The sequence below is a fragment of the Gobio gobio genome (assembly GCF_949357685.1).
Source record: "Gobio gobio genome assembly, chromosome: 21".
In the NCBI taxonomy this organism is placed as follows: Eukaryota; Metazoa; Chordata; class Actinopteri; order Cypriniformes; family Gobionidae; genus Gobio; species Gobio gobio.
In genome coordinates this window covers 16,398,085-16,421,042 of record NC_137117.1, presented here as the reverse complement: position 1 = coordinate 16,421,042, position 22,958 = coordinate 16,398,085, and the positions used below count along the sequence as shown (strand labels likewise).

General features: G+C 39.6%; 2 protein-coding genes across 4 annotated transcripts; one reads left to right on the top strand and one right to left on the bottom strand.

Moving 5' to 3' along the window:
- Positions 1–705: 705 nt before the first annotated feature.
- On the top strand, positions 706–7,546 carry pmelb (premelanosome protein b). Of its 3 annotated transcripts, none has more exons than XM_079803736.1 (12): positions 706–787; positions 1,856–1,969; positions 2,743–2,889; positions 3,033–3,173; positions 3,251–3,412; positions 3,500–3,865; positions 5,824–6,015; positions 6,117–6,251; positions 6,335–6,440; positions 6,521–6,726; positions 6,851–6,944; positions 7,084–7,546. In XM_079803736.1, the coding sequence occupies exons 1-12, from the start codon at positions 733–735 to the stop codon at positions 7,217–7,219; spliced, it is 1,854 nt and encodes a 617-aa protein (XP_079659862.1). In that variant the 5' UTR covers positions 706–732; the 3' UTR covers positions 7,220–7,546. The 3 variants fall into 3 exon arrangements, with proteins under 3 accessions (XP_079659862.1, XP_079659863.1, XP_079659861.1); XM_079803737.1 differs by having other exon boundaries at positions 708–787; positions 6,395–6,440; XM_079803735.1 differs by having other exon boundaries at positions 708–787; positions 1,829–1,969.
- Positions 7,547–7,897: 351 nt separating this feature from the next.
- Positions 7,898–11,381, bottom strand: LOC307117558 (tubulin alpha chain). Its single transcript, XM_079802468.1, has 4 exons — positions 11,260–11,381; positions 9,389–9,611; positions 9,156–9,304; positions 7,898–9,077 (listed from the first exon to the last, which is right to left on the bottom strand). Exons 1-4 carry the CDS (start codon positions 11,260–11,262, stop codon positions 8,097–8,099), a joined length of 1,356 nt encoding a protein of 451 aa, XP_079658594.1. The 5' UTR covers positions 11,263–11,381; the 3' UTR covers positions 7,898–8,096.
- Positions 11,382–22,958: the final 11,577 nt, after the last annotated feature.

Sequence of the window (22,958 nt, the reverse complement as noted above, 5' to 3'; positions counted from 1 at the left end):
TATATTATAGATTATATAAATGTATATACAGTATATACATGCAAATATTTCTTAAATATATACATGAATGTGTGTGTATTTATATAGGCCTATAAATAATAATTAACAGAGTACACACACATATATTATGTAAACACAAACTTTTATTTTGGATGCGATTAATCGCGATTAATCTTTTGACAGCCCTAGTAAAAAATCATTATGTCTATGGAAAGTCCCCATAAAACACAACGTGTAAACACAACGTGTGTGTGTTCATTCCATACCTTCAACCTGAATGCACACAGACTCATGGGGACTCGTGTCACCGTGGGGACCAAAATTGAGGTTCCCATGAGGAAACAAGCTTAAATCATACAGAAGTGTGTAGAAATGTAGAAAGTTTTGTGTGATGGGTAAGTATATACAGTTAGAATATACAGTTTGTACAGTATAAAAACCATTACATCTATGGAGAGTCCCCACAAAGACAGTGAACCAGACGTGTGTGTGTGTGTGTGTGTGTGTGTGTGTGTGTGTGTGTGTGTGTGTGTGTGTGTGTGTGTGTGTGTGTGTGTGTGTGTGTGTGTGTGTGTGTGTGTGTGTGTGTGTGTGTGTGTGTGTGTGTGTGTGTGTCTGCATAGTATTAAGTTATGGGAGGGGCTTTTCAGCCCCAGATGCAGGACGTGGCTATATAAAGAGCAATGCTTCTGAAGCTCAAAGTCTTTAAGGTGCCAACAACAAAGTGACACAATGAAGCTACTTTCAAGAATACTGATAGCGACCTGTTTATCTGTGGCTTTGACAAGTAAGTAAACATGATTTCAATATTCATTTTTTATATTTATTGTGATAATCATTCTGCCTTGATTATATATTGGAATCATGTTTACCAGCATTTGCATTTCGTGGAGAATTTTTTTTTTTAAACAGCATTTTTATTAGGATTTTAACATATTACAAAAAGGTTTAAGAAAAAACGCATTAAAAATCAATAAATGATAATATAATAGTGACAATAATATAAATTGTAAATAATTATTATGGAGAATTTTGGAAAACTTAGTTAACTATTTCCGTGAATGTTGCTGGAGGGTATGTTTGCTGGACAGTTCCATGTGGATGTCATTTAATTAAAAACCTGCCCTACTACAATTCCAGGACCTAATGGGTAGATTTAATGCTGACCCCCTTATAATCATTAAAAGTATGTCTGGGAATTTTCCAAGATTAGACATAAAGTGCGTTAGCTAATCAGATCAAATAAGAAATAATGGTTACACTTTATTTTAACGTGACGTAGTTACATTGTCCTTACTCAAATAATTACTGAGTAATATTAATTAACTACATGTACTTAATATAGAGTTACATTTAGGGTTAGTTACTTGTAATTATGCATAATTTACAGTTATTACTTGTTAGGGTTAGTTTAGGGGTTTTACTACATGTAGTAACATGTAACTACATCACCTTAAAATAAAGTGTTACCAAAATAATACATCCTATATGACTTAGAAAATATACCTATAATGTAATGGTTTTGGCTGGCACAGCAGTCATTCATAATTCTAGCATTGCATTTCGATTTTGAGTTGTGTTAGCCTATAGGAGGGCAAGCCTGTCCTTTATGCAGTAAAACAAAAGTATGGTCACATGTACAGCTGACCATCACATGCACAGGATTTGGGGTCACACTGCAGAAAGTGTGCTAAGTATTTTATCCGGTCACCCGCCCTGCATTTCATTCTCTCCACCAATTGTAGACTTTAAAGTTTGTGAGTTAAGAGTTAAAGTGCTTTCAATGTGTTTTCTCTCAAATCACTTTCAGCAAATAATCTCATTGCAGTTTCCCAATTTTTTATTTCTGCACAAGGACAAGTTGACAGAAGCAACTCGAAATCCAGATCCAATCAATATCAGACACGGAATACAAAACGGTTTCCAGTGTGGAAAGAGGGAGACCCACTAAACAAAAACAGCTGGACAGGTAATACAATTCAGTCAAGAAAGAAAGAAATAGCTTTTCTACATCATTACATCACACATTTAAAGGGTTTGTTCAACCAAAAATGAAAATTCTGTAATTAATTCCTCACCCTCATGTCGTTCCAAACCCGTAAGACAAATGAAGATATTTTTGATGAAATCCGAGAGCTCTCTGACCCCTCCATAGACAGCAATTTATCTAACACTTTCAAGATCCAGAAAGGTAGGAAAGACATCCATGTGACTCCAGTGGCTCAACCTTAATGTTATGAAGCAACGAGAAAACTTTCTGTGCGCAATATTTTTGATTTCTTAATTTGAGTTCACGAAGATGAACGAAGGTCTTATGGTTTTGGAACGACATGAGGGTGAGTAATGACAGAATTTTCTTTTTTAACAAACCCTTTAAATCAAAAATTGTACTGTAATTTTAGTTCACTTGTTTCATTAGTGTTTCAGTAGCTCAAATGGTTGAGCATGTTGCTAGCAACCCCAAAATCATGGGTTTGATTCCCAGGGTGTGCATGAACTGATAAAAACGTATATTTTGAATGCAACGGAAGGTGATTTACACTTAAAAATAAAGGTTCTTTATTGGCATCTTTGGTTCCATGAAGAACCTTTAACATCCATAGAAACTTTCCATTCCACAAAAGTTTATTTACATCGCAAAAAGGTTCTTTAGAGTGTCAAAATACTCTTCATACTAAGAAAGATTCATTTTAAAGTGTAGATAAAAGCTTTCGTCAAATGCATAAATGTACATTTCTACAGGTGGACAATTGAAGTTTGATGTGGGAAATGATGCACCTACCTTGACCGGTGCTAAAATCACCTTCACCATTGACATTGTGTTCCCGCACAACCAGAAGGTCCTGCCAGACGGACAAGTGGTTTGGGCAAAAAACTGCACAAGCAACGGTATATTTTTTAACTCACTCTATTTACAAAGATTAAAATAAATATTCTGCTGTCATTCCAGCACAATGACCAACAAAGTTTAGTTGTATTAATCCTAATAAAAATAATAATAATGCACAAATATGTCCACTTTTCTAATGTAGGCACACAGTTCCATGAAGGAGAGCTTGTCTATCCTGAGGAGAACACTGTAGATGCATGGAACGCTGCGTTCCCTAATGCTCCTCTCCGTCCCAGACAGGGAGACAAGCAACCTCCCTATGTGTTTGTATGGAAAACGTGTGGTAAGGAAAGAAGCATTTACTTTACTATGATGTGCATTTATCTCACTCTCCTGACAATCCGCTATTGTGTTTGACAGGTAAATACTGGCAAGTGTGCGACGGCCCTTCCTCATCGCTGACCATCGGCACTGAGGATGTTCCTCTCGGCTCTTATATGATGGATGTTGTCATCTATCACTACAGGCAAAAAGATAAATTCATCCCTATTGGATATGCATCCACACAGTTTAGTATCACCGGTAAGCACAATGTAAACAGAATGTTGAGCTTTTGTTTAGTTTGGTTTTCAGATGTAATCGAACACTATTTTATCTCGCTGTTTCTAGACCAGATTCCCTTTGCGGTTTCCCTGACTCAGGTAAATGACAAAGACGAGGGCGATCGGAAATTCATCCGGAACAGAGCGGTGGCCTTCAGCGTCACACTTCACGACCCCAGCCAATACCTGAGCAAATCAGACGTGACTTTTAACTGGAATTTTGGGGATGGCAGTGGCACTGTAATCTCCAGGGAACTCACCGTCACTCACACTTACATTGCATCTGGTGCCTTCAAGCCTCAAGTTGTCATACAAGCAGCTATTCCGGATTCATCTTGTGCAACTCCACCAAACCTTCCGACCGAGGCTCATCCCACTACCAACACCCTCATCTCTGAGAGACCCATCCCCCCAACTGAACACATCTCTACAGGTGCACAGCATTGTTCTGTGTTAGTGTGTGTGTGTGTGTGTGTGTGTGTGTGTGTGTGTACAGGTTTGGCTATACTTATGAGGGCCAAATGTCCTTACTTTTATAGTAAAATAATATGATAACACACTAGTGAGGATATTTTACTGGTCCTCAGTTAAAAGGCTTAGACATTTTTGATTTTCACATGTTTCTGTGAGGGTTATTTTTGGGTTTAATCTCATTATAATCTCGAGACGGTTTAATTTATTTTTTATAATTGCTTGGCCCTAATCCTCTTCCGTAATATTAGCATCCACACCACCTCGAGCTTGTTACAGCAGGATGGATTCTGATCGGCTTACAATGTTTTTATCGTTCAGCAGCTGGATAAAATTAGCCTGGTTTTACCAAACTCTCGTACATTTCATTTGTACAGCGAGTCTGGCCACTCTCCATTGACAAGCGTTAACTTCCTTGTACAAAACTATTGGATCTGCCCAGAGCCACTCTGGATCTGCCATAACCAATCGCTAACGTTTGGTCGTGACGTATGTCATCTCAAACTAGCGCACGACATCAACGTCATCGTTCTCAGCCACTCCCTCTGTTCGCTGATTGGACCGGTTAAAATTTGATCGGAGAAAACCAGAGAATATACCGCAATCCCAGACGGAGTAATAAAGGAAAATGAAAATTGAGCGGAAGTACGCAGGAGGGCGGAGCCAGGCTAGGCAAAAATCGCTCTGCATTTCTCTAACTCTGCTATTCTTTAATATAGCAAGAGAACAATATTATCTTTGTCGTTATCTATATAGTTCCGTCCTTGATGGGTCTGAACGGGTCATGTATACCCTAAAAATAGTTTTCATTTACAATACAAATTCAGCGTTAGTCACTTACTTTTCGCGCCATCAGTTGTACACTCAAGCTCTGGGGATCACATACTGGCTCAAGAGTCAGGCCAGTAGGCCTAAACAGTGAGTTGACAGCTGCAATCAGATCACGCCATTCCGCAAATGAATCGTTAACTGTGATTTGTGAACAACAGGTTCATCGAAAAGAATCGATTTAAAATGATTCACGTGAATCGGACATCTCGGGCTGCGTCCAAAACCTGGAAAATGCTGCCTTCGGAGGACACAGGGCAGGAAGGCACCAAGGCACGTCCGAATCTAATGTTAGCTTGACTTCCTGTCTCCTGAGATACCTTCATCTGATCGATTTTTGAAGGCAGCATATTTGTATCCTTCGCTGCCTTTGATAACCCACAATCCTGTGCTTTCCATTCTGTGACAGTTGAGCTGGAAAAAAAGATGACGTCCGAAAGTTGCGTTTGCTGGTCAGTTTGTGTGTAAATGTACGTTTTTTTACCAACATTTTCCACTTCTGATGTCATTTCTTGCTAGAAATTACTAATGTAGTTATTAAATATTTGTTTAGTTCACACCAAAGCTCTCTCTATTTTGCTGTAGATCATTGAACTGTTACACTGCCTAAGAAGTCTGTCCGAAATTAGTTTTGTGAGGTGCCTTCATGCCCAAACGCTGCCTTAAAAGCCATTGTCTGATAAGGCAGCGAGGCAACAAGTCAGCTGCCTAGGTTTTCGGACGCAGCCCGGTTTCGGAGCGGTTTGAATTCTTCATTTCGAAACAAGGAGGAACCAAATGATTTGCAATTTGCAAACTTCCGGGTTAAGCATGGCGTGGATAGGCGCACGTGTAGCTCCCGATCTCTTTCGTTAATTTTGTCGTTATTTTTTCGACATATATATTCACTACAATCGATTATCTGGCAACTGCTATTACGTGAAATCACGGTGGAACAAAATGCCGAGTAGAAAGCATCTTCGAAGTTAAATGTAGTGGAGTAAAAAGTCAAATATTAGTCTGTAAACCTTACTGTCCACCAACAAACATCAGTGCTAATTCTAGCCAGAGTAAAACTCAAATTCCTTGTTTACTTTATTCATTTATGAACAGATCATGCTACCAGTCAGCCTTCAGCTCCCATTCTGAAATCCACTCCTGCATCTACAAAGAAAACCATCCCACCTGCACCTACAAATGAAGTTCCAACAAGATCCAGCCTTGAGAAGGTCTTTGACCTTAGATCTGGATCTAAGATGTCCGAAACATTGAGTACTGCGACAAAGACAACACTGAAGACAACTAGTGAGTTGCAGTTTTCTCATTTTTTGATATAAATAATAATAATGAATGATGTAAATAAATGTGTATTATTAATATATAATAAAAATGTACATATAAATCAGCTGCTGACGTGGAGGCGATTGTGGAGGAAGACAGCATTGACCAGGCCCATATAGCAATGATAAAGCGTCAGGCCCCAAACAGTGACTGTGTGATTTACCGTTATGGATCCTTCTCAACTGAAATTGAGATCATAGGTGAGATTCTTTCTTTGACCACTTGTATTTTTATATGATGCACTAGACCTTCATTGAAGAATAATGTATGTATGTATCCTCAGAGGGCATTGAGAGTGTGCAGATCGTCCAGGTAGCTGTAGCTAATGGTTTTCTGCTAACAGAGATGGAGCAGAATGCTGTTGATTTCACTGTTTCCTGCCAGGGAAGGTGAGGTCTGGCAAAGCATGAAGTTGGAACCACAAAATGCAGTCTGATGGAGAATTCATGACCTTACTTGCTCTTTTTAGCCTCCCTACTGAAGTGTGCACTGTAGTGTCGGATGCAGACTGCCATATGCCAGTTATGACCATCTGCAATGCTGTGAGCCCCTCCTCGGACTGCCAACTCATCCTTCGACACTTCTTCAACGACTCTGGGATCTTCTGTATCAATGTGTCTATGACGAATGACGTCAGTCTGGCTGCCACAAATGCCAGGGTTAATATCAACATAGGTGAGTTTATTTACTGTTGAAACATCATGCATGGTGCTCCAAAATGAGAAGATTTCTTCAAAAGGCTTCGAGTTATTGTGCTATTGAATCATCTTGCATGTCTCTATCTCTGTGCCAATTTTAGAAGGTTCTAGGTTGACATCTGCAGGTGCCGCTGCCCTGTTGTTGGGCATCCTGACTGTTGCGTCAGCACTGGGTGCTGTGGCTTTTGCATACAAGTGAGTAATTTTAACACAGCGTAATATCCATGCACTGATTTATTTAGCTGGCTTAATCAGTAAGCAAATTGGTGTGAACATTAACTGGTAAAACTGGTTGGAAAATAATAAACTGGCCTCGTTTTTTCCACTTTTCTAGGCGTCTTAAAGGGTATCAAAGGCTGACTGAGGTACCCGTAAGCCAATCCAACAACACTGGCGTGAGCTCGATACCAGCGCTCTTCCGGAGCATGATGAACCAGCAGACAGTGGATCAGAAAAAAGGAGTAGTGTGAATTTGACTTAAACTCATGAAAATGAAAAAAAAAAGTAATGTTATGTTGGTATTTTAAAAAGTGTAAAAGCATTATCCTTTTTTACAATTTCATTTAAATTTTTAGATTTGGATTTTGTATTTTTATACATATATTTGACCCCAAATAATTTTTCTACAAAAACTTGTTTTTAATTACAGCATTTGTCTTCAATGTTGTACTTTAAACTTGAAGAGGAAAGAATTGTCATGTGGGCCAACAAAGCATATGTAAGAACATGTTGACAAACTCTGGAACCATAGCCATGATTTTTTTTAACGCAATTGAATAAAATATCACAAAAGCTGCAATTACTTTCTGGCCTCATTATCTTAGACATTGGTGTCTATCTACAAATTAATTTAAGGCTTTTTGCTATAAGACCTTTTGATACTATGACCTTGTTTCCTTTATTCGTGCAACCATACCACTGCTGTAACTCATTTGCACCTCCCTAAAAATCAAGAACGGCCTTAATACCAACTGCTGAATGACTACTAATCTACTTTTCCTTCATCCGAAGTTGTTGGAAGCCAAACCTGTCAAAGGTTAGTAAGCAGATTACTTGTCTTGAATGCCCAGAATGTCTTAAAACCAAAAGCCTATGTTAACCTCCACAAGAACGATTTTTAAAGGATTGCACAAATTACACACATTTTTAAATATCACCATCAATTTATTCAGTCAAAATTTGGCAAGCGAATTCCACAAATAATAGTCCTACTGGCCCATAACATACAACAACTGATCAAGAATGTGTCTCTAACATTTAGGAGTAGACTTTACACTTGATACCTCATGTATATCGTTTGTAAATTAACGGTCTACTGTTTTCAATTTTAGACAATAAGTGACCATTTCAATACTCCTCGCCCTCTTCCTCTCCTTCACCCTCGATGGAGTCGACACCGACCTCCTCGTAGTCTTTCTCCAGGGCAGCCATGTCCTCTCTGGCCTCTGAGAACTCGCCCTCCTCCATACCCTCACCCACATACCAGTGCACAAAGGCACGCTTGGCGTACATCAGATCGAACTTATGATCGAGACGAGCCCAGGCCTCAGCAATAGCTGTGGTGTTGCTCAGCATGCACACGGCCCGCTGCACTTTAGCCAGATCTCCACCTGGAACCACAGTGGGAGGCTGGTAGTTGATGCCAACCTTGAAACCGGTGGGACACCAGTCCACAAACTGGATGGTGCGCTTGGTCTTGATGGTGGCGATTGCAGCGTTCACATCTTTGGGCACCACATCACCTCGGTAGAGCAGGCAGCAAGCCATGTACTTGCCGTGACGTGGGTCGCATTTCACCATCTGATTGGCTGGCTCGAAGCAAGCATTAGTGATCTCAGACACAGAAAGCTGCTCATGGTATGCCTTCTCTGCTGAGATCACTGGGGCATAGGTAGCCAGTGGGAAGTGGATACGAGGATAGGGCACCAAGTTGGTCTGGAACTCGGTGAGATCGACATTGAGGGCGCCATCAAACCTGAGAGAGGCTGTGATGGAAGACACAATCTGACTGATCAGCCTGTTGAGGTTGGTGTAAGAAGGACGCTCAATGTCGAGGTTCCTACGGCAGATATCATAAATGGCCTCATTGTCTACCATGAAGGCACAGTCAGAGTGCTCTAGGGTGGTGTGTGTTGTCAGGATGGAGTTGTAAGGCTCTACCACAGCGGTGGAGACCTGAGGAGCAGGGTAGATGGAGAACTCAAGCTTGGACTTCTTGCCATAGTCTACAGACAGACGCTCCATCAACAGAGAGGTGAAGCCAGAACCGGTTCCACCACCGAAGCTGTGGAACACCAGGAAACCCTGGAGGCCTGTGCACTGGTCAGCCTGAAAAGAAAACCGTTTGGTCAGTAACCCAACATAATATATCATTCATTTCATGTTTGCTTATTTACAACTACCTACCAGTTTGCGAATCCTGTCCAGCACCAGGTCAATGATTTCTTTTCCAATAGTGTAGTGACCACGAGCGTAGTTATTGGCAGCATCTTCCTTTCCTGTGATGAGCTGCTCAGGGTGGAACAGCTGACGGTAAGTCCCAGTGCGCACCTCATCTGGACAGACGGGGCATGAGTAAATGTTTAGCGAACTGAGTACTCTCACAATATCACAGATAAAATGAAGTCTCATCCTCTTACCAATGACAGTGGGCTCCAGGTCTACAAACACAGCCCTGGGGACGTGCTTTCCAGCTCCAGTCTCACTGAAGAAGGTGTTGAAGGAGTCATCACCTCCTCCGATGGTCTTGTCGCTGGGCATCTGCCCGTCCGGCTGAATGCCATGCTCAAGGCAATAGAGTTCCCAGCAGGCATTGCCAATCTGGACTCCAGCTTGACCAACGTGGATGGAGATGCACTCACGCTGTGGAAGGGAATGGGGAATCAAATCGATATATCATTTTTGTTTTCATAGTTAATAAGGTTGCTGGCATTCCATGCATGCACAAAGGCTTTCATTTGGTTATTCTGTTGACATTTGAATGTCTACAAAAAACACACGACCATAAATGCACTGTAAACACCTGCTTAAATGATACTTCTCTTAAGGACAGACATACAGTAAGTGAACTGGCATAATAAAGACTTAGTAGGTTACCGAAAAGGATGAACAAAGAAAGCAGTCAGTTCTCTTTATTCAAAGGGAATGAGGCAGCAGAATGGGAACAAGGCAGATGCCCCACCCACATAGAATAGGCTTGCCAGACCGCGTCTCACTAGCCGTTGAAAGAGAACAATAAAAATGTTGACAGAAATCTACCTTTTCCCATTTACGTCATGGAAAAAATTTATTTCAATAATGGAAAAGCATTAGTTATAATAGGTTTATAGATGAAGAAATAGAATTGCATTTTCTCAAGGTTTGTATCCACTATTTTAAGGGAATTCAGTAGGCTATATTCTTTGATTTAATGTCTGGGTTTTTTGTCGTTTATACTTGGTTAATGCTGATCTTGAATATTTTAGACTATTATTTCCTATATTAAAGACTACATCATAAAAACAATCGCAGTTCCCAAAAATTCAATAAAAATATCAGCAAAATAATAAAACTGCATTAACATTTGCATGCACATTTAATGTAAAATCTCAATGGAGACAATAACAGCTGTGGAATAGAACAGGAATAGAAATCCAGTCATCTGCTGCACAGGCCTGAAATGAGCTTCTGCAGACAGCTGCAGTCCCCACCCAGTTTACTTCTCATGCGGATGGGAGGAGGGGTGGATGCAAATTTCAAGAAAATTCTATGTCAATCTCTGATGGGGAAAAAAGGGTAATTCTATTCGTGCGTTTTTGTTAAGATATCATTTAAGTCACATGTATAAATTGAATAGGCTACATGGTGATCTTAATTATATAGCAATTATAAAATAATGTATATATTAGATTATCATATCGTATAATATCTAATTGAGACAGAGATAACGCACTATTTTAACAATCATTTCAATGCATGCGTCAAAGAAAATCACTTCATGTGAGATGGTCCTGGAGATGGAGATGCACCCTCGAAACAGGTGTACTAGTAGCCTACATGTGGTTTATAACCAAAACGGGTCTGTGCATCATGATAAACTGGTGATTATGCCATTTATAACGGCATAATTACGCGACCAACAACGCGTAATTTCTAGCATATTCTGAAGGCACCGTTATAAATGAATGTATGGATTGATGAATGGGTGAATGTAATCAGGTTGGCGTTTGTAACGGCATTTATAAACGAAATGTCTGTATGATGAATGACATTTTTAACTGTAGCATTCTTTGCATTACAACACTCCAGACTATTTGCAAAAAAATTAATCTTTACGCGGCGTCACGTCGTCGCAATGTCGCGAGCTTTTCCTCCATTTTAAGGACAGGGCGCGCGCTGAATGACAAAGAAAAGCCGCTCGAGCCGCTTTGACAAATACCAGATGAGTATTAAATGACACGCACATTTGGGATGAAACCCTTTGCCGCGTTAATGTTTGAAAGGGAAAGAAAAATAATTATAGGCTACTCACCATTGTTCTGGAGGGGATGGAGCGATGAGGCGAATATCAGGAGGCAGGGAATTTCTTTATGGTTGGGAGTATACTGTGAGAACACTGTCCAAGATTGAGTCAGTCAGTTGAGGATGAAGGGGAGGAGTTGAATGAGCGTCACATCGGAACGAGGAAGAGAGATTAAAATGTAGCCACCGGTGTTGAGACCGATATAAATCAATGCACATCAGATATTACTGACTGGTGCGTTTCTCGTTTTGGTATTCATACAGGAATGCGAACCTGTTAACGTCGTTTAGACTTTTACACGTCTCCTTTCACACAAGCAATCAGAACTCAAGATTATAGTGACATGTAAAGGAAACATTTCGTTTAATCATTTATATGCTTTAATAATCAGTTAATTTGATAGCAGACAATGTAAGATTCTTGTTTCAAAACGTCCTTACAGCTGCTGAATGTAATATCAGTTATACACTCAGTTATATGTAGCCTACATGGCTACATTTCATTAAAAAAATCTATGTAAAACAAGATTATACCTTTAAAAACTATTCAATGTGTTATTAAACCTGGGATAAATGAAGATATGAAACCGTCATGATGTTTTCTGTAGTATACTGTAGATAGTGAATAACACTGATTATTTCTTCATCACGGCACCTGTTAGTGGGTGGGGGAAATGGGTAAGCGTAAGGATTTGAGCGAATTTGACTGGCCAAATTGTGATGGCTAGACGACTGGGTCAGAACATCTCCAACCCCGGTCTGCAGTGGTCATCATTAGGCCCTATCCATCAAAAGTGGTCCAAGGAAGGAACAGTGGTGAACCGGAACCGAAAGCACCAACAGTGGGTATGTGAGCATTAGAACTGGACCACGGAGCAATGGAAGAAGGTGGGCTGGTCTGATGAATCGCGTTTTATTTTACATCACGTGGATGGCCGGGTGCTTGTGTGTTGCTTTATTCCCTGGTGGCTGTGGCCTCTTTCAGCAGGATAATGCGCCCTGACACAAAGCAAAAATTATTCAGGAATGGTTTGAGGAGCACAACGAGTTTGAGGTGTTGACTTGGCCTCCAAATTCCCCTGATCTCAATCCAATCGAGCTTCTGTGGGATGTGCTGAACAAACAAGTCTGATCCATGGAGGCCCCACCTCGCAAATTACATGACTTAAAGGATCTGCTGCTAACATCTTGGTGCCAGATACCACAGCACACCTTCAGGGGTCTAGTGGAGTCCATGCCTCGATGGATATATTAGGAATATCATAATCATAATGTTATGCCTGATTAGTGTACACTCTAAAAAAAAAGGTTCTATATGGCACCAAAAATGGTTCTTGGCTCGTAATCATAGGGGAACCTTTTTAAGTGCAATATAGCACCAATTTTGGTGCTTTAGTGGTTCTTCAGCGGTTCTTCAGAGGTTCTTCGGTTCTTTGACTAAGGTGCTATATAGCTCCGCTAACTAAGGTGCTATATGGCACCGCTACCATATACAGAACATGTTAAGATATGGTGCTATATAGCACCAAAAGTGGTTCCTCTATGATTACGATGAAGAACAATTTTTGGTGCCATATAGAACCTTTTTTGTGTGTACAAGTGTATCTTGTAAATCATAGGCTTCTGTAAAATGTAATTTAATGTAGGCCGACACAGAAATGCCATTTAGGCTACTATTTATGAATGTATTGCATATCATACAGATTTGTGTTATTTCGGCAATCCTAAAAGATTATTACAAATCAAGTAATGGCCAACTTGGCCTGCCAGTTTTTTGTAAATGAGGTAAGTAGTTTTAAGTTTTAACGGCATGTTGCATTGATCAATACACCATTTCATGTTGCATTTGTATTGGCTAGTCAGTAGACATACGTTGTAGTAGCAAACACACTGTGACACTGTCAGAAAGTTATCACAGACTATCTTTGGTCAGAAGACCGTGACTACGGTCGTCTTTGAACCTCTCTCACCTTAAAACATAGTGACCGTTTAGAAGCCACAACCACAGAAATTGCCACTATTGGTCATTCGTCTGGGATAGCCCTCTGTATTCCTCTGATCCTAGGCCAAAATCTGAAGACTATGACCGCTAGTTTGACATGTTCGCCAACAGCCGATTTATGCCTGTGTCAGGCATGTGAAAAGGGCTATTTCAGCCAAAAATTCTGTCATTAATTACTCACCCTCATGCCATTCCAAACCCGTAATACTTGACTTGAGTTCATCAACACAAATTATATTTTGAATAAAATCTGCAATATCTGTCCTTCCATTGACAGCTACGCCAAAACCACTTTGATATCTTAAGGTCATATAAAGATTATTAAGCTAATCCATATGAGTTGATCGGTTTAGTCTACATTTTCAAGAGATATAATCGCTTTGTATGATGAACAGATTTAATTTAGGCTCTTATTCACATATTCATTAACGCACACATCAGTGATGATAAACGGAAGCTTAACCAGGCTCGCTCGATGCGTTAGAACCAGTGAGGTTTGTTCTTGTGCGTCAAGCAGGTTTGGTTGAGCTTCTGTTTATATTCGCTGATCAATGTTTATACGTGAAGAAAAAAGCCTAAATTCAATCTGTTCATTTTTAGAAAATTGGACTTAACTGCTCAATATATATGGATTAGTTTTATAATCTCTTTATGAACTTTTTGAAGCGTCAAAGTAGTTGCGTAGCTGTCAATATACAGAGTACAGAACTGGCTCTTAATTTGTGTTCGGAAGATGAGCAAAAGTCTAGTTTGTAACAACAACACAAGGGTGAGTTAATGATGACAGAATTTAAATGTTTAGGTGACCTATCCCTGTTGACTGCTGTACAGTCTGACTTTAATGCAGGGGCGCCGCTAGCAATTTCGGGCCCTATGAAAGAATATGATGTTGGGCCCCCTACTGCACCAACGCAGCTATCCAAAATCTTTGTCTGCAATTTAATAATACTGACCAATTAAGCTCCGCTCGCTCAACCCAGAATGCCCCAATTGGCTGATGAGACATTGATTAAAATTAAGATAAAATTTATACAAAACGAAATTTACTTTAAAGAAAGGCTTTCTACAAAACTTAATGAAGTGGTGACAATCATGTCTGACCCACTCAATGTCTTCTGGCATTGCGCATCTTATGATGTGTCCTTTTTCACTCATGCTGTTCACTTTTCATAATGACAACATAGATAGACATAAAAAATAACATTATAATATTTAAACATAAATATAAAACTAAATACCATTTCTTAATTGCTAAAAGAAGTATAGTAGCCTCCAGTACAGATAATTTTCATGTCGGAGTGAATTTGAGCAAATGTCGTTTTACCCCATGAGCTTGAGCTTGAGCGTTTTGTTGCATTTTGCCGGAAATGCAGAAATAAGCCATCATTTAGTTATATTTGTAACTCTTTGGCAGATTATACATTTATAATTTCTATTACATTACTACTAGTACTATTACTACTAATAAAACCAATCTCTGGGGGCCCCAAACGTGCATGGGCCCTTAGAATCGTCCTAACTTCCCCCCCCCTTAGCGGCGCCCCTGCATTAATGACAACTAAAATCCAACAGTGTGACACGGCTTACAGCAGGGATCATATTGGTACAGTCTGACAAGCAACAGTCATAAAGGATTATTATAAATCATCTTTCATCATGTTGATACAAATGAAATAGTATTTTTGACTAATACCTAAAAATAATAATATTAATAGGTTAAGAGACCAGCACAAAAGAGCCAAGGACATGCAGAAAACCATATTTGATATGCTATTATCAGCAGGGACACATTGAGCTAATTACAGTTTTTTTTTTTAAAGTGTTGAGTTTGAAAACGCTGCCTGCACTTTAAAGTATAACATCTCTGAATGTAGATTAGTCAGACAGTAGATGCAATCAGACTTAGCCTAGTGTTGCATGGTACCACGGTCCCTCCCACCATCCTGCTTGCAAATTCTCCTCCCTCCCTCCGTGTCCCAGATTTGGTTGAAATGATGTCATCGTATTTGTCACGTGAATTTTCTTGCCCTGTCAGTGTCAGTGAGCTGTTCACATCTGCTGGGTTTCTGCAAAACTGGAAGCCGGGTTGTGTCTGTTTAAACACCCACGACTGCACATTCATAATTGCAGGGTCTGAGCACAAAGATCGGCTTGAACCTGCTTACTTCCAAAATTCAGCTATCTCTAGTATTTCAGGCAGTTTGTTTAGTTTTTCCAGACTCTTATTTCCTCCACTATAATGGTATAACCTTTAACTATATCAGTTAATATAATCGAGCTTTCGATCTCCATTCACAAGTGCTGACAACATAACAAAAAAACTTAAATTGAACAGTTGTTGAAACTGATGTAATGCATTCAAGCTAAGCATTCCATCGGAAGTGTCCTATTGGCTGGAATACTGCAGGGAATTCACACAGCTGCTGCTATGAGAATAGGATGGTAGGGACGGGTCTGTATGCAGTTGCCAGTGGTGAGCAAACTTTAAACATAAACCACAGAACCTATTTGGTATTCTGCCATTGGCTTTGTGTACTTAATGTCAGTCTGTAACTCATAATAAATGAGTCATGGGCTTTTTTACATCAGCTAAATTCTTGCAGTTCTCTACACATATATACAGTATTGCTCATTTAAAAGACTGCTTTTGTTGTTAGGAGGAAGCCTCCATACTTTTTAAAGTCACCGTGAAATCAGAACCATTCTTGTTTTTTTATGAAATATTGCAGTATTTATTATAAATGATTTATCCATGCATGGCATATTTCATGTGCCTTCAATCTTTAACCAAAATAACTAGCCTTTGCAGCAACATCTCTTCTCTGATGACATGTTTACTGGCGTGAGGGCACTCACATGAGATCACAGCAATGCCAAATCACAGCCATCCAATCAATTCCTCATTAGTCCTGCCAGACCTAATGCAGAAGGTCTGGACTCTTTGGCAGCTTTCATTGGTCAAGGACCGCCCAAGAGGACATTTGACTGACATGTAACGCAACCAATCACAGTTTTGTTCCACGTCATATTTAGGGACATGAATGTAAAGTCAATGTCCCTGCAATACCAGACCAGCGTGCATTTATAAATTATTCATTCAAGAACGTTGTGCAAGTTTACTGCAACAATGGAGCCGCGAACTTCACATACTTTTGAAAACCCAGCGTTTAGTTGATCCCGGTAAGCGCTCATTGTCACAGTTAAACACGACGGCTTTCTTCTTCCAGGAGGGAGTTTGGCGTCACAGCATTTGCTTCCAGGCTGACCGTTACAAAAAACGCAACACACCCGTCTCACGGACGTCTTGTAGAATTCAACCAATCAGATGACGACTTTGAAACTCCTGATGTGCTTCCAGCAAAGTGTCCCATATGCATCAGACGTTCAGCCAACCATCGGTGGGCATGACGTCTGAGGCTGAGACTATAATGCTGCGTTCCAGGCAGGTTTTTGAGCCCGTAAGTTACGACTTCAAACTACGACTCACGACTTTGTAGCGTTCCAGGCAAAGTCACACCAAACTGCCTGAGCGGTAGCTAGATGTAAACAAAGCATGGTGGACTGTACATGGCTTATGCTCATTTACAATCATTTATATCGCCAAAGAAAAAAAAAAAGAGGTGATTTCTAAATTTACTTTGACTTGTATTTCATTGCAGACAATATGAACACAAAATATTTCATGTTTTGTCTGGTCAACTTCCTGTAATTTGTAAATATGCATCCTTTCCTGTCATTCAGACCTGCAACACATTTCAAAAAAAGTTGGGACAGTAAAGCATTTACCACTTTGTAATGTTGCCATTCCTTTTCACAACACTTAAAAGACGTTTAGGGACTGAAGACACCAAGTGATAAGTGTTTCAGGTGTAATTTTGTCCCATTCTTCCTGCAAACAAGTCTTAAGGTGGGCAACAGTACGGGGTCTTCGTTGTCGCATTTTGCGCTTCAAAATGCGATCACATATTCTCTATTGGAGACAGGCCGGGACTGCAGGCAGGCCAGTCAAGTACCCGTACCCTCTTCCTCCGCAGCCAGGACTTTGTAATGTGTGCAGAATGTGGTTTTGCATTGTCTTTTTGAAATATGCATGGACGTCCCTGGAAAAGATGTCTTCTTGAAGGCAGCATATTATGCTCCAAAATCTCTATGTACTTTTCAGCATTAATGGTGCCTTCACAGAAGTGCAAGTTACCTTTGCCAAGGGCACTGACACAACCCCATACCATGACAGACCCTGGCTTTTGGACTTGTTGCTGGTAACAGTCTGGATGATCCTTTTCTTCTTTGGTCCGGAGCACACAGCGTCCATTCCTCCCAAAAAATACCTGAAATACTGATTCATCTTACCACAGTACACGTTTCCACTGTGTGATGGTCCATCCCAGATGCCTCCGAGCCCAGAAAAGTCGACGGCGCTTCTGGACACTGTTAACATAGGGCTTCCTTTTGGCACAGTACAGTTTTAACTGGCATTTGTGGATGTAACTACGTATTGTGGTACTTGACAAAGGTTTGCCAAAGTAGTCCTGAGCCCATATGGTGATATTGCTTATAGATGAATGACGATTCTTGATGCAGTGCCGCCTGAGGGATCGGAGATCACGGTTGTTCAGCTTAGGCTTGCGCCCTTGTCCTTTACGTACTGAAATTCCTCCAGATTCCTTGAATCTTTTAATTATGTTATGCACTGTTGAATGTGAAATATCCAAATCTCTTCCTATCTTTCTTTGAGGAACATTGTTTTTAAACATTTCAATAATTTTCTCACGTATTTGTTGGCAAACTGGCGATCCTCGGCCCATCTTTGCTCCTAAAGGATTAGACCTTTCTTGGATGCTGCTTTTGTACCAAATCATAATTACAATCACCTGTTGACATCACCTGTTTCAAATCACATCATTATTTAACCATTTTACCTCATTACTAGCCCTAAATTGCTCCTGTCCCAACTTATTTTGAAATGTGTTGCAGGTCTGAATGACAGGAAAGGATGCATTTTTACAAATGACATGAAGTTGACCAGACAAAACATGAATTATATTGTGTTCATATTGTCTGCAATGAAATACAAGTCAAAGTAAATTTAGAAATCACTTCTTTTTTTTTATTTGCTTTTTCCATACTGTCCCAACTTTTTCTGATTTGGGGTTGCATTTATTTAAACTCTATTGTTCTGATATCAGAATGTAGATAGCATTAACATCTGGAAGTATGTAAGGTGGAAGAGAAGCTCTGAATTTAAATAAAAAGATAATCGCATCATATCTGTCAGTATTTGCTTATCAATTTGCATATCAGTAGTTTGTTATATCTTACTGTTATACCCCCTTGTTCCTGCAGGATAGCTGTAGTCCTTTTTTATGCCTGCATCATTGACAATATTGATTTTTGGTCCTTGTCTTAATGGGTTGTGCACTGCAGTGAACGGGATCAGAGATTATGCTGAAAAAGCAACAGAGATGCAATCTGTCTCAGAGCAGTTGATTGATATGGCATTAGAATTTGCCTACAAAATTTGCAAATATTATAGAGGCTATATTTATAGACTACAATGCAAATGGTTATAGCATAATCACATTAATAATAAATAATTTAAAGGAATACCAATATAGAGGCAGGTATATAAAATGTCTACTGAAATAATTGAAGAGTTACAGTGAATTCCTATAGCTAGGAAAGCACTATTATTCTAAACATGTACAAGGAGGTATGTGAGACGTGTACGTTTCCTACTGTTTTCACTGCTCAAATGTTGTTAGCAACCAGCCAAACAGTAAAATGAAAACAAAGAAAGGGAAGAGGGAGAAGAGGGAGAAAAAGGATGTAAAAAAAATTGGCTAGTGGTTTTAGCCAAAATAATAGGCTAAAGTAAAAATTTTGCATTATCAATGACAATACAATACGTCTAAGAGTTTATACAGCTCTTGAGAAATCAATGTTAAGTGGTCTCTTAATTTTTTCCAGAGCTGTATATGCACTGCAGAAGTATGGCAGCAGAAACAATGCAAGTAATGGCAAAGGATAAACATCTCATCTGAGACAATCATCATCTTTCAAAGGCTAATGACCATGTATGGTTAAGGGAAAATATTGATACAGGAAAACAAACAAATCATCTTTTATTTAAAAATGCGCAAAAAAAAAATCTAACCTTTCATTGAAGTAAATTAAGTTAATGTAGGGGGTAAATCACATTATGAAATAAATGCTTCTCTCTAAAACACGTTGGCCATAATTATTGGCACCCCTACATTTTTAATGAGTAAAATATCTCTAGTATATTCCAATTAGTATTTAAAAAATGTTTAGCACACCAGGGTGACTATGAGCATGAAATTATCAAGCTATGACGTCATGTTCCACAGGAGTATATTTTGTGAAGCTCAGCAATCTTTTACTGCACATCAGAAATATATTCTTGGTTTTACTCATTCTGATGGATGATTAAGGGAATTTGGCCTTTGTGTTTCCTCATAATTGTCTATATCGTCCTAATGCATGGTTAGAGTTTGAGTGGACAAAGACTCTCCAAGGATCACAGATGGAGAATTGCAGAGATTAGGGGAGTCTTGGGGTCAGAAAGCCTTTCAAAAAAATCTAACAACCCCTATAAATCCCCACAAGTTGTTTGAGAGTGATTCAAGAAAAATCTTCGTTGCTCATCCAAAAACAAACTCCAGCATATTCAGTTGTCAGATGCGACTGGAACTTCAAAAGGGTTCTGTGGTCAGATGAAACTATAAAAATAGCTTTTTGGCAGAAAACCCACCAGATGTGTTTGGTGCAAACAGGGATAAAAAGTACCCCATGCCCATGGTTAAATATACCGCTGGATCTTTAATGTTGTGGGCCTATTTTTTTGCTGGAGGTCCTAGACATCTTGTTCAGATACATGGTATCATGGATTCTAGCAAATATCAACAGATAAAAAATCAAAACCTGACGGCTTCTGCTAGAAATCTTATAATGGGCCGTGGTTGGATCTTTCACCAGGACAACAATCCAAAACAAACATCAAAATCAACACAAAAATGTGTCACTGAACACAAAATGAAGCTTCTGCCATGGCCGTCCCAGTCCCCTGACCTGAACCCGAAAATGAGTGGGCTGAACTGAAGAGAAGAAGCACCAACATGGGGCTGGGAATCTGAAGGATCTGGAGAGTTTCTGTATGGAGGAATGATCTCTGATCACTTGTCAGATGTTCTCCAAACTCATCAATCATTATAGGAGAAGACTCAGAGCTGTTATCTTGGCAAAAGGGGGTTGCAAAAAGTATTTAATAAAAGGGTGCCAATTATTATGATAATTATGCATTTACGGTATTTCATAATGTGATTTACCCCTACTTTCAATTATTTTACTTCAATGAAAGGTTGGATTTTTGTGCATTTTTAAAGATCAAAAGGATAAACATTGCTGATTTATTATTACAAACATCTTTGATCTTATTTAACAGGGATACCAATAATCCCGACCACAACTGAATATATACACTCACCTAAAGAATTATTAGGAACACCTGTTCAATTTCTCATTAATGCAATCATCTAATCAACCAATCACATGGCAGTTGCTTCAATGCATTTAGGGGTTTGGTCCTGGTCAAGACAATCTCCTGAACTCCAAACTGAATGTCAGAATGGGAAAGCAAGGTGATTTAAGCAATTTTGAGCGTGGCATGGTTGCTGGTGCCAGACGGGCCGGTCTGAGTATTTCACAATCTCAGTTACTGGGATTTTCACGCACAACCATTTCTAGGGTTTACAAAGAATGGAGTAAAAAGGGAAAAACATCCAGTATGCGGCAGTCCTGTGGGCGAAAATTCCTTGTTGATGCTAGAGGTCAGAGGAGAATGGGCCGACAGATTCAAGCTGATAGAAGAGCAACTTTGACTGAAATAACCACTCATTACAACCGAGGTATGCAGCAAAGCATTTGTGAAGCCACAACACGCACAACCTTGAGGCGGATGGGCTACAACAGCAGAAGACCCCACCGGGTACCACTCATCTCCACTACAAATAGGAAAAAGAAGCTACAATTTGCACAAGCTTACCAAAATTGGACAGTTGAAGACTGGAAAAATGTTGCCTGGTCTGATGAGTCTCGATTTCTGTTGAGACATTCAGATGGTAGAGTCAGAATTTGGCGTAAACAGAATGAGAACATGGATCCATCATGCCTTGTTACCACTGTGCAGGCTGGTGGTGGTGGTGTAATGGTGAGGGAGATGTTTTCTTGGCACACTTTAGGCCCCTTAGTGTCAATTGGGCATCGTTTAAATGCCACGGCCTACCTGAGCATTGTTTCTGACCATGTCCATCCCTTTATGACCACCATGTACCCATCCTCTGATGGCTACTTCCAGCAGGATAATGCACCAAGCTCGAATCATTTCAATTTGGTTTCTTGAACATGACAATGAGTTCACTGTACTAAAATGGCCCCCACAGTCACCAGATCTCAACCCAATAGAGCATCTTTGGGATGTGGTGGAACGGGAGCTTCGTGCCCTGGATGTGCATCCCACAAATCTCCATCAACTGCAAGATGCTATCCTATCAATATGGGCCAACATTTCTAAAGAATGCTTTCAGCACCTTGTTGAATCAATGCCACGTAGAATTAAGGCAGTTCTGAAGGCGAAAGGGGGTCAAACACAGTATTAGTATGGTGTTCCTAATAATCCTTTAGGTGAGTGTATATAGTGCTGGATAGTAACTGATTACATGTAATCTGGATTACGTAATCAGATTCCAAAAAAATAAGTGCTTGTAATTCGATTATATTATGTTTTAAAACACATTTTTTTATTACATATTATTCACATAATGGCAGTAAATCATTCATTATTTATTATATATTTTACTACTGGTAGTCCTACTTATTTGCATGGACCCCTTCATTGGAATTATCCATCAAAATTATCCAGATTTGGCACAGGTTTTACACTGCATGCCTTTCCTGACGCACTCACACTCACCTAACCTGAATGTCTTTGGACGAACCAGAGCCCCCGGAGGAAACGGGCAGAACATGCAAACTCCACACAGAAAGGACTCCTGGCTCAGCTGGGGCTCCAGCCGTGGACCTTCTTTCTGAGAGGCACCTGTGCTGTGCCACCCAAATCATTCATAATTTATTGATTTGTCCTAATAGCCTGACAATTATATATGTTCAGATGGTCTTCCAGTTTTGTGGAATTTCACAAACAGACCAGGCACTAGTTGGCTATGCGAGGCCACATAGCATTTATCATTTTACTTTTAAGGACGCTCTTCTCAACATTATATCGAATCAACTCCTGACAAACACATTCATTATTATTTGAATTGTTATTTAACCATGTTGTTATGTCTTTGGGAGGATTTTATTTTAATTTCTAAAATTATTTTTTTAAATTTTACATTTTTATGACTTATTTAATTAGTTTTTCATTAAACTCACAAACCCCCTATGGACTTCAATCACAACCCCCAGTTTGGGAAACACTAATGTAATGTAATGTTTGATGAACTTCATGTTGTTGATACTAAAGAATATATTTTCTTTATGTATCAATAAAGAAGTTTTATATCAATATGGTACAAGATTATCCTATTCAATTTTAATGTGATATACAAGTTTATAAAAAAGCAGTCAGATTATATTACCAAAAATGTGTAATTATTGTATTACTAACTTCTGTAATGGAATACAAT

Coding starts and splice junctions, on each gene's coding strand:
- pmelb (XM_079803735.1), top strand. CDS start 733: ATGAAGCTACTTTCAAGAATACTGATAGCGACCTGTTTATCTGTGGCT. Junction 1,970..2,742: donor AAACAAAAACAGCTGGACAG/GTAATACAATTC, acceptor ACATTTCTACAG/GTGGACAATTGAAGTTTGAT. Junction 6,252..6,334: donor AACTGAAATTGAGATCATAG/GTGAGATTCTTT, acceptor ATGTATCCTCAG/AGGGCATTGAGAGTGTGCAG.
- LOC307117558 (XM_079802468.1), bottom strand. Junction 9,305..9,388: donor CCTGGAGCCCACTGTCATTG/GTAAGAGGATGA, acceptor CCGTCTGTCCAG/ATGAGGTGCGCACTGGGACT. Junction 9,078..9,155: donor TGGACAGGATTCGCAAACTG/GTAGGTAGTTGT, acceptor TTTTCTTTTCAG/GCTGACCAGTGCACAGGCCT.